Source organism: Microplitis mediator, chromosome 11 (genome assembly GCF_029852145.1).
Source record: "Microplitis mediator isolate UGA2020A chromosome 11, iyMicMedi2.1, whole genome shotgun sequence".
Classification (NCBI taxonomy): domain Eukaryota; kingdom Metazoa; phylum Arthropoda; class Insecta; order Hymenoptera; family Braconidae; genus Microplitis; species Microplitis mediator.
This window is the reverse complement of record NC_079979.1, coordinates 3,538,806-3,555,832: the sequence shown is the minus strand read 5'-3', so window position 1 is coordinate 3,555,832 and position 17,027 is coordinate 3,538,806. Positions and strand designations below refer to the sequence as shown.

Below are 17,027 nucleotides of genomic sequence, written 5' to 3'. Positions count from 1 at the left end.
AAACCGTACAGTCAATTGACCAATATATTGTAACACCCTTTTCATCCTATAGTGTCGATTTCTATTGATGTTATCGGTTTCAGCAAAATGAAATTATTAAAAAAAATTTTTTTTTATTAACTCACAATTTTATAAATTTTTTGTTATTGATTACAGTTACAATCATAATTATAATTTATCGATAAGCATTATGTTCAATCAACCTTTTCAATTGTAAAAATAGCTTAGAATGTAATTCATGATAACAATTATGAACAATAAACAACATTTTACTTAATATTGATTCAATTATTATCCACGAAACACAGATAGCGAATTCTCATCATTAATTTGTCTATTTTTCCCTATTCTTGGTTTATAATTTTAACAATTTTCACGGAGGCTTATAATGGGAAGTCGGCTGTTACCAAAACATAGACTAAATTTTTATAAATTCAAAATAATAATCGATTCCACCTGCGGTAATTCTTTGTATGCCTTGTTGACGTCACATTTCCTGCTACGCACATAATATTACTTTCTATTGACGTCATAGCACACAACACAATCGACGATGACAAAAAACAAGAATTCAACCTTCACTTCCCCACCATTTCAACTTGGAATTCCCCATACTCGGTTCATGCCCGAAACACACTAAGCCTTAATAGACATACAGTTTCAGTCTTCTTCATACTTTTAGACACATCAGATCTGTTTTTTCTATCGACTAGTGTTAGTCAAACTATCATATAGAACCGGATTACTGGAGAATGAAAAAAAGTTTTTCTACTGGATTAGTAATTTTGATACTTATATCACGTAAGTTTTTTTCAATAAATTATTGTACAAAAAAATTTTTTTAACAACCTTGAAATATATGTCATTAAGTCGTGCAAAAAATATTTTGTAATTGCACGTACAATAGCCAGCGTGTGACAAACATCCGATTGACTCATTGCCCTGATAGCCTGAGTTTCTGATCAGAAAGTTGGTGTATATTAGCTGCGACCAACTTGCAATCTACTGCCGCAACCTGTCACTACTTATATTATTGATATTCATAATTTCGGATTAGTCCGTCAATCATCGATCGCCATCGATCGCCGAATATTTCCCCCACGCGGATACGATATTCGGTAGCAACAGTACACAGTACACACGTACATTAGAGAGATACCTGGCAACTAGATAACACATATCTAATGCGAGCAGCATTACTTTGTATTACATAATTCATTAAATAAAATTAAATATTTATTATTTTTTTAACACTAATAATTGGAGTCAGATAAATTAATTATTGAAGTGATTAAGTTCCATGAACCTCATCCCAGTCACTATATGTATATAATGCAATTCCATACAAGACACTCGTTGTGTCACTACCATTCGAGTCTTTTACACAATCGCACTTGATATATAAACTACTATTAAAATACTATTGGTGTTTATTCATAAATTTATTTTATTTCAGAAGCTGTAGGGCGTGGTCACGGTGGTCACGGTGGTCACGGTTCTCATGGTTCTCACGGATCCTTTCATGGATTTGGTAGATCGCATTCAATATCTTCACACTCTTCATGTATGTTAAAATTTTAAGCAATTAAAATCAGATGTTTTAAGTGAACAATACGAATTATCAATAAATTTATTCAATAATAGCTTCTGGACATTCTGGATCTTCGGGACACTCTGAATCTTCAGGACATTCAAGTTACTCTGGATACCACCCACGATACTACGGATCTGGTCGTCACCGATCTTCAAATTCTTCTGCTATATCAATAATTTCATACAAACCGTCCTACCTGATTGCGACATCATTAGCCTGCATCCTTTGGACATTATAATAAATATTGACATTACTAATTAAGTGCTAAACTATAAATTATAAATTTTAAATCGACATAATTATCAGATATTCTTAATTTGGAAGGTTTATCTTTAATTAACTATAATAAATTTATGACGTAAAAATTGTTTCTTTGTTTTTATCGTTGACACTTTTTATCATATATATATTTTGTGAACTGAGAGGTGGCATGTATTCAGTAATCTTTATGGTTTAATGACTACTGACATTTAAAGATAGTCTAAATGGAAGTTGTTATCTTTTTAAGAATTTTATTATCGTTGAGTAATGTGAGTTAATAAGTTTTTAATAAGGACATCTATTTCAATGCTGACAGATAAAGAACGAATCTATAATCATCGAACAGAATGATACCATCATTTTGTTATTTAGTAATTTTGAATGTAAAGTTAAGCCAGTATTCTATACTTTGAGCGTTCGAAAAATAGGCTATTTTTTATGAATTATTATTAAGATTATGAATAAAGATGTGCATATAATGTTTATTACGCTTAAAAAATACACTATTGAAATACGTTTAACAAAATTTTATTACATATTTTATACGCTGTTAACATTTAAAAACATTATTCGAATACAACGTCTCGATTAGTACATGGAGAAAAAAGTATAGTAAAAATTACAATACTACAGTAAAATTTAGTAACAGATATGAAAAAATATATTCTGTATTGTAATTATTACTAAACGTTTAGTAAAATTTACTAGTTAGTAATAATTACATAATAAGATATTAAAAATTACTATACGTAATGTTTTTTTTGCTAAGACGATTATATTTTTTACTATTTGTATAGTAAATTTTACTATCAAGTACTAAAAGAGTAAATTTTCTAATACAATATAGGATTTATTACTATACAAAATATTAAAAATTACTATACGCAATGTATTTTTTGCTTACACGATTATATTTTTTTACTATTTGTATAGTAAATTCTACTATGTATAGATACAATTAAAAGTTTGTGGGGAGAGCATATACGAATATATATTACAAGTTCTGAAACTTTTGTTTAAAGGAGATATCAGACCGTCAGACATAGGAAAGGACTCGCGCGCGGGAGATCAGGGTTCGAATCTCGGTTGAAGCAAGTGATTTTTTAAAAAATAAAAATCGACACCAACACCAATACAGATGACCTAAATAACAATAATAATCAAAATGATAGCAATAATAATAAAAAGTCCAAAGCTAACAAAAATTGAATTTAATTTTTTTCCATTCTAATGTAGTAAAATTTACTAAACGGGATAGTAAAATTTACTAAACTGGGATAGTAAAATTTACTAAATATAAGTAAAAATGAATATGCAATATAGGAGATTTTCCATAACCAGAATATGAGAAATTACGAAACGACTTGTAAAATATGCTCATCTGTTTATGAATTTTTCATATAAATCATAGGCGTTTCAAGATTACTATCCAAATTTAGTAATTATTCTCATATTTTTTAGTAAAATTTACTACATTTTTTTCTCCGTGTAGGTGGGTTCGCGCTAGGTGATAAAATTTAAACAATGGACAATCTGAAACATAGAACTTTTAGATTCAATATATCACAAACAACCAGCTAAGCTAGAATTTTTATTGTACATGCAAAAATAATAAAATGGCGGTGAAAAAAAAATAATGCAATTGGTTATTGTAATGAAAATGTCAACAAAAGTTTTATGAAATACAATAGGCGATTTATGATCCATATGATTTCTAAATTGTAGGATGATTATTAGTTACTGTAAGTCGATAATTTAATTACTTTTTGACTGATAATTTTAATCAATAATTCAATTTTTTTTCAACTGTTAATTACTTTTAGTATGTCATACTGATATTTTTTCATGATCATCCGGAAAAAATAGATTTGTATAACTATATCTAAATGTTTATACCAAATTACACGGGGAGAAAAAAACGGTTTTCTGAACTGTAAAAAAACATAGTTGAATGAGACCTCCACTATTAACATGCATGGTCATATATAAACTCTATATGAGCATTAGGGTGCCCGTTGTTTCCCAAATCGATTTTTATTTACCAATCGCCCCCTGAATCTTTAGTTTATGACATAAAAAAAAATATCCAATGCAAACAGGCTCTTAATTTTTACATTAAACAAAATAAAAAATCTTATTCGAATGCCGTTTAACCTTGCCTAAGTATTGATACTTTCCCATTTTAGTACAATAAGAAAAATTTTATGGCTCGCTTGAAAATAAGGGTACAATCATATCTATTGCATAATTTTGTAGGAAATGTCAATATTAATATATCTGAAAAATAATGTTTCTCGATTAAAATTCTCTAACTCTTCAGCAAAGAGACAGATACCTAGGCTCTTAACAAATTTTTGTCGGAAATTTACAGCTTTATAAAAGGAGTTTCCTAGGTTTTTGCGACAACCTTAACCATTTAAGAGATATTTGCGCTCAAAATATAAAGAATTTTTTATATCATCGCAGCGAAATTTTGAGTTGGTTTGTGAAAGTTTTCTTTCAATTTAGAGCGTCAATGTCTCTTAAACGGTTGAGTTTATCAAAGAAGTCTAAGAAACCTTTTTCGAAAAGCGATAAATTCCCTACCAATAAAATAATAACACTCAATTCTTCGTCAATGTGTTAGAGAATAATAAAATTTCAAACAAAAACGCCAATTTTTTTTAACAAATCAAACTTTGACCTTCAATATCTCTTAAGTGGTTGGATTCACGAAAGAAACATAAGAAACCTCTTTTGAAGAGCGTTAAATTTCCTACAAAAATATGTATTCTTTATAGCTGTACACTTATTTTTAAGCGAATAATAAAATTTCTCTCATTGTACTAAAATGGAAAAGTATTATTACTTAGGCAGGGTTAAACGGCATTAGAGTAAGCTTTGATATTTTGTTTTATTATTTTTGGATCACAAATGAATGATTTATGTCATGGCCAAGTAAATAAATCTAATTTGGAAAATAGCGGACATCCTTATGAGTATATATGAAATCACTTGGACTATATATGGCCCTATATGATTTTTTATGCCCCGACCAAGTCATATATCGTCATATATAGTATCTTAAATGAGTAAATATTAGATTGTGTACTTTCATATGACAATATAGGCCTACTTATAATCACATATGGCCCAATATAGCTATATATGGAATATCTCAATAAATATATGTGCTCATATATAGTTATATATAGTCATATATGGCCGTATCTAATTTCCAAGACGAGAAAAATTCAATCGTGTACTCTGATATAACTATACATGGGTATACACGGCCATATATAGTCATATATGACCATACATAGCCATACATGAACCCATTTGGAAACTATATATGACCTATATGTCCATATATGAGCAATATCCCAGTGAGCACATGACCTTATTTTGACGTCATACGTAGGTCATAGAAATGTCACGGCATCTGATGTAAATTTGATGTCAATCTGACGTTCTGCATGACTTTAGTATGATGTAAAGCTTGTGACATCATATTGATGTACACATGACTCTTGTATGACGTCAGAGTTATGACTTATGTATTACGTACGTTTGACATAAAATCTACATCACATTATTACGTAGTAATAAAGTCATTATCGTATATCACAATGATGTAATTTTAAAATCATACATTTATGTCAGTAGCAAAGTCACGGTTATACGTAATATGGATGTCACTCTTAAATCATATCTTTACATCAGTGACAAGTCATTATTTTACGCAATGCTGATGTAATTTCCGAGTTATAGTTTTTTATCATCTATTTATTAAAACAAAACAATCATAGAATAAATTTTCAAAAATTTGTAAATGTGTAAAAATAACAACTAAACGTCGTAGATTTTTTGGTCCAAAGTAATCGATAAACTCGATAATAGATTATTCAGACGTTTTAGATTGAAGCATTAGCATCATAAAAAAATTAATTTTATTTTTTTAAATGATATATCGAAATCATCATTTAGGATGACAAAGAAAATGTAACGACAGTTTGAACTCTTTTGATATTAAGATTATAAAGTTTAGTATCGCAATTTTTCAATCGATTAAATTTCATTCGATTTTGTGCAATTGTTTAATATTTCGAAAAATTTTATATAAGATTTTTTAAATTTCACATCACAACAAAAAATTAAAAAATTTGATAAAACTTAATGAAATTTTAAACAATTATCATCGAGGCCGAAAAATATTGTTTCAATAAATTTTCATATAAGTTCATAAAGTTTTTTTAAATTTTGTAAAAATCTTTCACGAAAACTTATGAACATTGTCTTTTCCGGCATTTCACTCTAAATACATCAATTAAGCACGAGATTTGAACTCCCGTGATGTGGACCAGTGAGCAACGTTCAAGACTACCAGCCAAGAGGAACCGTGTTCGAACCCAGCAGACGCCCAGGATTTTTATATTATTTAACGTTATCTAATCTTGTTTCTGAATTCACAATACATTCGCGCGGTAATAATCAGATCAAAAATTCGGTATTTCATTTTTTTTTTTTTTTTTCAAAAATATTTTTTCTGAATTGATAATTTTGACATCACCCATATGTCATATTGACGTCATAGAATGTCACACAGACATCACATTGACGTCATGTATACGTCATTAGTTTTACATCATAATCTTACGTAAAAAAGTGGGAAATAATGAGTCACACCTGACTCATTCGTGACTTATATCTTACGTAAATGATGACTTAGCGTAAAGTCACTCTGACGTCAAATTTACGTAAATGTGTTTACTGGGTATATTGCCTTACATGATACATATATGGTCATACGTGACCATACATGATTCGTTTTTCTCGGGTTAGTATTGAGCTAGTAAATAAAATACTTCAATAAAGTAATTATTTAAATTAAGCCTTTTTCTTGAGAATGTACATTTTTCTCTCTCAGTTTAATATTTATATAATAGACGGAGAAAAAAATTAACTATCATTCAGTGGTTATTCTCCTTCCTGAATGATATGCAATATTTTACAACTGTCTTATGCTCAATTCGTGTAACCCCTCAAAATTTTTATGTCACTTATGTTATTGTTCGTCTTATTAATCTCATTCACATTCATCATCAGTTATTTTCTATTATGCTGTCATTCGTGCATTTGTACTGAGATCATCAAGTCTTTAGTCTCTCATGAACTCTTGACTCTTTCGTTTTCTTCGAGAAAACTTTCTTTTTCAATTAAGTATTTTGCAATAATTAATTTAAAAAATGAATGTAAAGTTTCAATTCTGTGTTGTAATAATCGTTGTTTTTCTAATTATATCATGTAAATATTTATAAGCAATTCGTGTTTCTATTTTAATGAACGTAATAATTAAATAATAATAATTTTCCAGGTGTTGAATGTTGGAGCATTGGAAGTGGAGCTGGTGGAAGATATTGGTGGACGAGACTTTTGAAGAGGAGGAAACAAAATCACAATAAAAGCTATGGTAGAAAAAGTATATGGTAATGCAGAAGGACCATCATCATCCATTCATCAGGTAAAAATTGAATTATTTATAACTCGCAATAAAAATAAAACTAAATATTGCTTAAATTGCGGTTCATTTGCTAAAAAATATTTTAACAACGAACAACACTAGGATCAAATCCCAAAAGAGCATAGAAAATTTTCGTCACTATTTAACGATCAGTTACTCCATGTCACAGGACAGAGAAATCAGAACATTTAAACCTTTTTAAAATTAATTTCTCGTGTATCAAATGACTGAATCATCAATTCGACTTGCGATCAAATTATCGGTCAAGCAACTTAATCCATGAACACAGAATACAGGATCAACGCTGGCATTCTTTGAACGAAATTACAAAATCTCGAATTATGTCACTAGGTTCAGAATTTGAAGAGAACTTCATAAGCTTACAATCAATGCCGCTTGTTAAAAAAGTTGATGAGGCCGATCAGTTTACTGATCGGGTTCATGATAACAAGATCCTTACTTTCCGAATTCAACGACATCTTCCTTATTCAAGTGCATATAATCTGGAAGATAAATTCAAGAATGAATAGTTTTGCTTCCGATATCAAGGTTCGTAACAGGAACAAATCTGTGTTTGCAACAAGACTGATCTTGAGAATATAACAGGGCTTTCCTGTTGCAGCTACAAGGCAAATCCTGTAACTATAACAGAAGTAAGACCTGTTGCTGCTACAGGACCATGTCCTGTTGTAGCAACAGCTTTTTTTTCCGTGTATGCACTAGTCTGTGGATTGCTGAGGCCAACCTAAGCTCGAATAGGATTAAGAGCTTACATCTTCGTGTTGGGCCTCTGCAGCTGCATGGTAGGACTCACTCATAAAAAAGTAAACGTAATGAACAAAAATTATATAATTAGAGGAATAGCTTAAGCTTGACCCATTGCATAGTCAGGCTCTTCATGAGAAGGTATCTTATACCTAATCACAGTAAAGTCCTAGACGTGGCATATATAATCAGGCAAATGAATTTAGCCCTCCATCCGTCACGCGATCTCACCACCTTCCGTTCGTCACGCCGCGGCGTTCCACCGCAATATATTTAATGTTCAGATGTTGCCAAGTATTATAATTATGATTTTTTTTTATTTTAACCACACAAGCTTATACTACTAGACAATTGTAATTTTTTTTTAGAATTTTTGTACGAAAATAAAAATTTTGTATTGAATAAAAATATTACTGAAGGACGTGAAGTTAATGACCTAGAACTAACTCGCTAATGGTAAGTGACAACACTGCGCAGGAAATCCGAACAAATTCAACGTCTAAGTTTACTCGGCAAATCACCGCATTCCTCAGTTCTTCCAACAAAAAAAATTATTTTTTAAATATTTTAAATATCGGAAATAGTTTATTACGCACCTAGGAACGAAAGTTTGTGCATATAAAACAATTGAAAAATAAACATATTATCATCGCAGGTTAAGTGAAATTATGTACTCAACTTTTTTCTATGATATGTATCAAACATTATACAACAGGGATATGCTGTTACTCTGGTCGTCCTTATTAAGGGTGCCACTGGAAGTATTAACGGTCTTCCAGAACTGGATATTAACGTTCAGGGTCGTTGTAAAATTTTATTTGCAAGAGAAGGAAGAGGAAGGATAATTTATAGTTAATTAATTTTACTCCACTTTATTTAAATAACACTTTTTAATCTTTATTTATTCAATTATAAACCTTTTTAACCTTGTAACCTTACTAACTACTGAGTCAACTACCTTTGACTATTTTATTGTTACAAATTAAACCTTTACTAAACGAACTATCTTTGGCTATAACACACACACTCTCACTCTGAGTCCCATGGACTGTAATACACACACAGGCAACTTCCTTAACCTAAACTCCACGCGGTCACCAAGACCCTCTACGTGATGTCAAATCTTAATCAATTAATTCACGCGGTCACCTTGACCCTCTACGTGATTTTCACAACTTTAACAGAATTCACGACATTTATTTACAGCTTATTTAATTATCAACAATTTCTATAATGAAGCTTTTCACTCACACACCCTTTTTACAATATAAAATTATAATTTACCTTTTTCCTGATTTAAAATTAATTTCCACATAATTAAATACCACATTAAAATCACTAATCAATAACATTAATTATTTATAAACGCTAACACTTTCCTTATCAATTTAATTTTGTTAAGCCGGTTTACGATTTATTTTATTTGACGGCTTAACATTTTATTCACCGACTCTACATCCAATAGTCAAAACTTAATGATCAGTTTTCACGTTTTCTTCCCGACACATTTAACGTTCATAATTTATGAATTGATTTTTATGTAAATTATTTAACTTAATTATAATTAATTTATCTTATTATTAATGACTAGATAATTTTGACTAGATCGCAATTGATTTTCCGGCGAATGCTTTACACAACCTGCCTGGAAAATTCCAGAAGAATTTTCCAGCGAATGACTTACACGACCTGCCTGGAAATGACAGTGCTAATAATGTCGAGTCCGGTTTTTGATTAATTATTTTCACGTTAATAGACACGACAATACTTCGCGGATACGACGTTTAATTATGTATTTAATTAATAAAATATTCCGGGAATATTTTACAAAATACCTCTCACGATTTACGTTGGTTCTTTCTCCGTTGGTTGTCCTTATCCGATAGTTGTCCTGGTCCGGTATTTGTCTTGGTTCGTGTCTGCCCTAGCGGTTTCACCGCGACGGTGAAAACACGGTCGAATCACGGTGTTTTTACCGTAAAAACACGCCTTCCGTGTTCTGACAGTGAAGCGGTGGAGATTCGACGGTGAATATAAGGTGGTTTCTGTGCAGTCACGCTACTATGTACCGACCGAGTCCCCACTGTGTTTTTACGGTGGTTTAAGGGTGTTTCGAAAGCGAGTTTACAGTGATCTGACGGCTAATTTCCAGTGTTCTCATAGTGGCTTCACAGTGGTTTGCAGTAATTTCCACAGTGAGCTCATGGTGGTCCCACGATGGACTCACAGTATTTTCACGTCAATTTTTCAGCGTTTTCACTGTGGTAATTCGAAATTTTCCTCGTTGTTTTCACGATGATATCACGGTTTCTTCACCATTGATATATATTTTTTTCTTATAGTTCCCAAATCTCTGTCAATCATATTTTCTTATTTTTGATAATTATCTTTTCCAAAGTGTATTGTTAAATTGTTAAAATGAACAAAGCTTGTCATTTTAAGTTATCTTATCAATATAAGTACACAGAAAAAAGGAATTTCTTGGCGCCAAAAAGTTGCACTCACCCCAAGAAAATTTTGACTTGCCCTAAAAAAATTTTCACATAATGAATTGAAAACAAAAATTTTCTCCGAACGAGAAAGAATTTTCTTAATTCAAGAAAAAATTTTTTTAGGCGAAAACAAAATGTTATTGCGTCAAAAAATTTTTCTAGTCCCAAAGTAAATTTTGTTTTTATTCTATAATGCAAAATTTTATATAATTGAGTTCTAGCAAATTCTATTTAATAGCGATTTCTGAGTAAATATGCTGTGCAGGTATGTGAATCATTATAGTTTGTAATATACTTCAGATACGACTAAGAATTGGAACATTATTCGAAAAAAATGATTTTACAATGATTCATAAATCTTATAAAGTCTATGAAATTTTTCTATTTACCGCATTCAAAAATGTTATAAAGTAAGCAAATTTTTTTAAAATTTTTGAAAATAAGCTAATAAGACTATTAGTAAGATAGTTAAGGACATTCGATGTTTTAATAATGAATTTAGTTATAAAAAACTTAGATATTAAATTTAAAATATTTTATGGTTAAGTTTGAAAAATTTTAACTTCTCATTTACATAATTTACCAAAAAAAGTATTTATTGCCCCGCTACTAGTGGGTATACCGCTATTGGTCTCGTTGCCCTGTGAACAATTATATAATTGAATGTAATACAAATCAGAAAATCAATCATTTATTAGATATCTTTAATTTTTTAAAGTTCATTTGTGCTTATATAAATACAATCAATTCATACTTTCAAGTGTGTGATATGGCACAGTGGATAGCAGATCAGACTTTGAATGCGAAGTCGCTGGGATCGATCCTCCGAGTCGGCGTTAATTTTTTTTTTATTTTTTTGCTATAAAATTTATGCACACACCATGGAACGATGAAAGTCCATCAAGCCATCGGAAAGCCATTGTAAACTCACCGTGAGATTACTGTGACCTTACGATCGAAATACCGTGGAAACACTCTTCAAATGCAATGGAAACGCGGTCGGAGTACAGTGCCGTGACTGCACAAAAAATACCGTAATTCTACTGCATTACAACCACGTTTTCACAGTCGTTCCACGGTGTTTTAACGGTGTTTTTACTGTAAGATCACAGTGGTGCTAAAACCACCAGGGTGTGCGTCCAGATGATTGCCCAGTTTTCTGGCCCTCTGTATTCGTCTGGGTGCTTCCCCTGTCCTGTCGTCTCTGTGTTGAACGTCTGTTCAGTCCGGTCTTTCCGGTCACCAATGTTCTTTTTCACTGCTGTCTTGCAGTTTTATTAATTTTGCTTGATCATTTTCGGCAATAGTCGGAAAACTCCTCCCTTAATTAATTATGATTGGGCCTAGCGTGCGAGTATTTTCAATTAGCACGCCTGGCGACAAGTCGCAAAACTTAATTGAACGCTCATTTGAGGTAGCGTAAGTGCACGTGGTAATTAATAAGATTTGGTTAGACGTGAACGATTCAGTAGACTCAATAAATAGTCATCTTAATATACGAACTAATTATTGAGAATATCTTTATAATTTATGAGTGGATTTGAACTTAATTGCAAGCAGCAAATTTATCAGAATAATCTAAGCGTTAGAAAGCACGAGGCAAAGCGGTTGAACACAAGATAGCAAAAGCATGGAATGGTGGCGTCTTCTTCCTTCGTTGCCGCTCGGTGGTGATGTGTGCAACACGGCTGCAGTAACGAATTTTCCCATCAGCTTAAAAGCGCGCTAACTAGTAGTTAGCCACCAATTTTATGATTGGCTGAATAGTAGCGGGGCTCTCATGCCGGCTTGACACGACCATGAGTAGGAAATCGTAGGTGGCGGGCTCGAATAGCGAGTGACCCGGCTATAGGGGGTAGAGGTACCTCTACCCTCCATAGACCCGGCACTATTCTGACCTTGAAGCCACGGGCGGGTTCGGGTGCTCCCGGACTTAGTGAAAGTACACGAAGCTTTTTAAACAATTAAGCTCGTGACTGAACACTGGCCAAATCTTCATTATTATTTATTATTAATTTATTTATATTACATTTTTAAAAGTTACGGATCGAGAATTAACTGTCAAGGAGTCAATAACTCCTTCAGCTATTTGATTTTTATCACTATGTGTGTTACGTTTATTTAATTTTTCTCGTTTCTTATTGTTGTCATGAGATGAGTTGGAGATAGGTTGAAGTGGATCTTTCTTAGAATTATGTATTTGCAAGATCGTTTCAATATAAGGTGATAAATTTTTTTTTTTATTACAGTGAGAGAAGGTGTCCGAATCGAATACAGACTCAGATTGTTGTGACTCTAGTACGACGTAAGAACAGGATGGTCTAAGATTTGAAATTTCAGCAGACGACTCTGTTCCATTCGTATGGCAAGAAGAAGTAGGCTGATCCGATGTTTTGATTTGATCAAAGATTTTCTTCCTATTTGCGCATGAATATTCAGCAGATCCTTCTGCTACACTCCTTGACTTCCACCCTCTAAGTTGATTAATTGCCCACATATTAGCACCCGAGTAGGCAAGTTATGTAATAGAAGTTCGACGAAAACAATGACCGGTATATTTATCAAGGTCTTCCAATTGTAATCGTAGCGCTATAGTTTTTGGGACATTACTAAATTTATTTTTTCCAATGACTTCGCGGGTACAGTGTCCGTTTTGATAATAGAAAAAAAATCTATTTGTGACAACATCATTAGGGTGCAGAAGAATATATTTTTTTACATGGTCGTAAAATTCTTTGCCAATTATAAAATAATCTGGGTAGCAATTTTTTTAAATCTTTTATAGTCACCATGAATTCGGTACCCGTTTCTTACAGATCTTGTGTAGTAATTTTACAAAACTTTATTGTTCGTAGTGCACCAGATATTCCAAAAATCAGAATGACCTGTCAGTAATAATGTAAATATAATCTTTTTTTCATTCGATTGTGTAAAGGTAAAAATTGTAAATATACAAATTTAAATATAAAAAGTGGAAATAATATTTTAGTATATGAGATCTTATAAATTATTACCATTTACAGTACAATGATAACACACCGGAAGCCGTTTCTTTACCCTTTTAGGCATACACGCGCTACGGGCAACCCCATCTTCTAGACGACACTCTCAGTCGAAACGATTAAGGTGGATATTAACCGGAGGTATAATTAAAAATCCTCATTGCGCGTGGTATCTAACCACAGTCACCACGAGTCCTACCTCTCTCGGGCCAAACACTGTTCCCATCTCAAGAAATCAAGAGACTCTGGTCACAGTGGGCTAGGACAGGCTCCCCATGGTACCAGACTCCAAGCTCTGGTCAACATGGTCGCGTAGGATTAGTCGTGGGTTGCAACTTCTTAACAAACTTAAAACAAACATGTGATCTGAGGCTTTCTTATTTACTGCCCAAGGAGTGTATACTATTTTTCCCTTTGACGGAGGCGGAAAGCAGCAACTTCGTTTTGCACAGCGGGACGAAAGTTGACACTTTCTACACGGAGGCAAGCGAAATAATTGTCATTTATTGATTCGATACTAAAAAGTATGGTAAAATAACTTATAAAATTTCAAAAAACTAGGGAATTTATTTTCTTTTTAAACAATTATTAAATAAAATTGCAGTACTGCACTCGTAGCGTGACGCACGAAGGGTTGAGCTCGACTAGTCGCTAGGTCGGGCTTCCGATAATAGGGTTTTTATATTTGCTTCCGATCGGTCGTCTGACAACGTTTGCCAACATTGGGGAATTTGTTTATTTCTGCATGGAAAACAAAGGACGGTAGCTGCAACGGGAAAGTCGTGTAGTACTCACAAGAACAGTCCTGTTGCAGCCACAATTACATTGGGTGATTATGTCTCCCCTATCAGGTGATGTTTGAAAACCAGACAAGGCTACCGATTTTTCTACCAGAGGCAGTTAGTTTCTCTGTTCTCTCTGTATAGTTTGAAGCCTGTAATGAATTTATTGCTCCATTAACAATAATAATTTAAGGAGTTGCTTTTTTAACTTAAATAATTGATAATTACTATACGATTTTACTGTCTGATAGACTAATTTGATTTTTTTTTTTACAGGACTTTTTTTTCCATTTGAAGATCAGTAATATTTCTGGATATCCCCTCTACTTCGGCTTGACTTGCCATCAAAGCCAAAATCATTCAAGAAAGGAATCTTTTTTGCATTCTTTTAATCACTAATTCAAAAACATTTTTTATTTTATACAATAATTTAAAAATGAAATATTACAATATTTAATGGGACGATGGACTTGTTCAACTTAAATTATGTCATTTATGAGTTGACGTCACGCGGAATCTTCGTGAACGGATCAGAGTCCAGTCCTTTCCTAGTTTTTGAAATAATCATTCAAGCATCTTGAATAATTTAATACATGTTAATTATATATAATAAGTATACATTTACACATACCTATACATGTATATATGTATATATTAGAGTGGCCAAAAAAAACCGACTATTTATTTTTTCGAGTTTCATGTGAAAATGTGTTGGTTAAACATGTTTCAAGAAGTCTCACCAAAAATCAGCTCGATAAAAATTTTTAAGAAGCCGCTCATAAATTTTGAAAATTCTGAAAATGAATGAAATTCGGATTTTTTAAAGTTTTTTCTTTCTCGTGGCAGAAGTATTTTCTACCTGTAAAATCGATCCTACGATGAAAATTTTTGCTCCAAATATGGATTTTCCAACGGCGCTCAAGAGTTTTGAATATTAACTCATAATATGTATCTAAATCTTTGCATTAATTTTTGTATTTATTTATAACCCAATGATAGTTATTTCACTCAAATATAGCATTTGCTTAATGGACAATATACTGGAAAGTCTTAGACAGTAATATTGAATAAAACTTGAATAACCAACAAAAACCTAAAAATTGAATTAAGAAATAAAAATTATGTGAATAACATATTTTTTTTAGGTATCTCATTATCCTTTTATTCATTGCAATACAAATTGATGGTGGAAGAATCGAGAAGTTTCATTATTCATCTTCGTCGTTCGAAAACGTCCAAAAGACAGAACTCAGAAACATTCAAAATTATTGAGTGACGTTTAAATATTTACATTTCGGGCTGAAATTTTCAGCAGTTATGATTTTATAAATAGAAACTATTGCTGCCACAAGAAAAAAGAAATTTGAAAAAATCTGAAAAACAGTTGACCCTGTGGACCAACCCCCTAAACTTCCCGCTATTTTCAAGCTCTCCAAACTTAATAAAAAATTTTTTCCAACATTTAAAAATTTTTTGCATCAATACGTCGAAATCTGATGCAAACTTTGTTTACAAAAATCGGACCAAAACAAATATTTTCCATTTTTTTGAAAACTTTCAATTTTCATAGCGGAAGTTACAAAAAATCCGACTTCAATCATTTTTGAAATTTTTAAAATTCGTGAGCGACCTCTTACAAATTTTTTATCTAGCCGATTTTTGGAGAGGCTTCTTAAGATATCTTAATCCAACAAATTTTCATGAGTTGCGAAAATAAAAAAAAGTCGGATTTTTGTTGTGTCAACCTATATATATATATATATATATATATATATATTCATTCGAAAATATTGCGTAATTTCATTTCGTTTATTCTCAATTAAAAAAATATAACAGAAATTCTTACATTGTCAAAAAAAAGACCTATTCAAAATAAAATATATCATAAAACAATAATATTGTATACATTGAAAACATTAAGTTCCAAAATATCGTGAACTATATATTTAAAAATGTATAAAATCCTTCATATACATATTAAAACATATAGATACAGCAAGTTGTTGATTATATGAGCTGTGATGAATGGAAATATAAATCAAATCATTTGAATTATTTTATGCAAATTTGGTATGTACCATCTATACGAGAACAAATATATAATCTATAATGTAAGCAATATGTATAGAAAAGTATATGACATTATCTAAGAATAAATCAAATATTATGAATGTATAATTTTATACGTATTGAAACATGAATTAACCGATACTTAGATATTTTTGCTACCACAAATTCACTATACATTCGTTTTTATGTACAGACATGTATGGTTATGCAAATCTATGTTCAATCATGCATGATCAAGCATAGCGAGGGAAGAATAGTCACACATGATTCATGTTATATTCATGCTTGACCAAGATTACTTATGAATGATCATGCATGATGCATGCCAAGTCATGCTTGATCACGCATTAGCCAAAATTTTAAATTATACCCAAGAAGTTAAATTATGCACAAATATGCATGACTATGTACAACGGGAAATTAATCATCATGCATTGGATTGCATAACTGAGTATAACTTTGCATGAGCATGCATGACCATGCCTGATTTATACAAAGTCATACCCAACAGTTTATGATCATGGATGAGAATGTGAAATAAAAGATGATGGATTTTGA

At 31.7% G+C, this 17,027-nt stretch overlaps 1 protein-coding gene and 1 long non-coding RNA gene across 2 annotated transcripts; both read left to right on the top strand.

The window, feature by feature from the left end:
• Positions 1 to 646: 646 nt before the first annotated feature.
• On the top strand, positions 647 to 2,443 carry LOC130677320 (keratin-associated protein 19-2-like). Its single transcript, XM_057484035.1, has 3 exons — positions 647 to 801; positions 1,457 to 1,564; positions 1,645 to 2,443. Exons 1-3 carry the CDS (start codon positions 753 to 755, stop codon positions 1,830 to 1,832), a joined length of 345 nt encoding a protein of 114 aa, XP_057340018.1. The 5' UTR covers positions 647 to 752; the 3' UTR covers positions 1,833 to 2,443.
• Positions 2,444 to 6,965: 4,522 nt separating this feature from the next.
• LOC130677341 (uncharacterized) lies at positions 6,966 to 16,555 on the top strand. The gene is made up of 3 exons (XR_008991576.1): positions 6,966 to 7,141; positions 7,212 to 7,358; positions 14,676 to 16,555. It is a non-coding gene; the product is annotated as an uncharacterized LOC130677341 (long non-coding RNA).
• Positions 16,556 to 17,027: the final 472 nt, after the last annotated feature.

Bases quoted from the DNA above. Each gene is read 5' to 3' on its own strand.
- LOC130677320 (XM_057484035.1), top strand. From the start codon at position 753: ATGAAAAAAAGTTTTTCTACTGGATTAGTAATTTTGATACTTATATCA. The intron at 802-1,456 runs GTAAGTTTTTTT...ATTTTATTTCAG, and splicing joins AATTTTGATACTTATATCAC to AAGCTGTAGGGCGTGGTCAC. The intron at 1,565-1,644 runs GTATGTTAAAAT...ATTCAATAATAG, and splicing joins AATATCTTCACACTCTTCAT to CTTCTGGACATTCTGGATCT.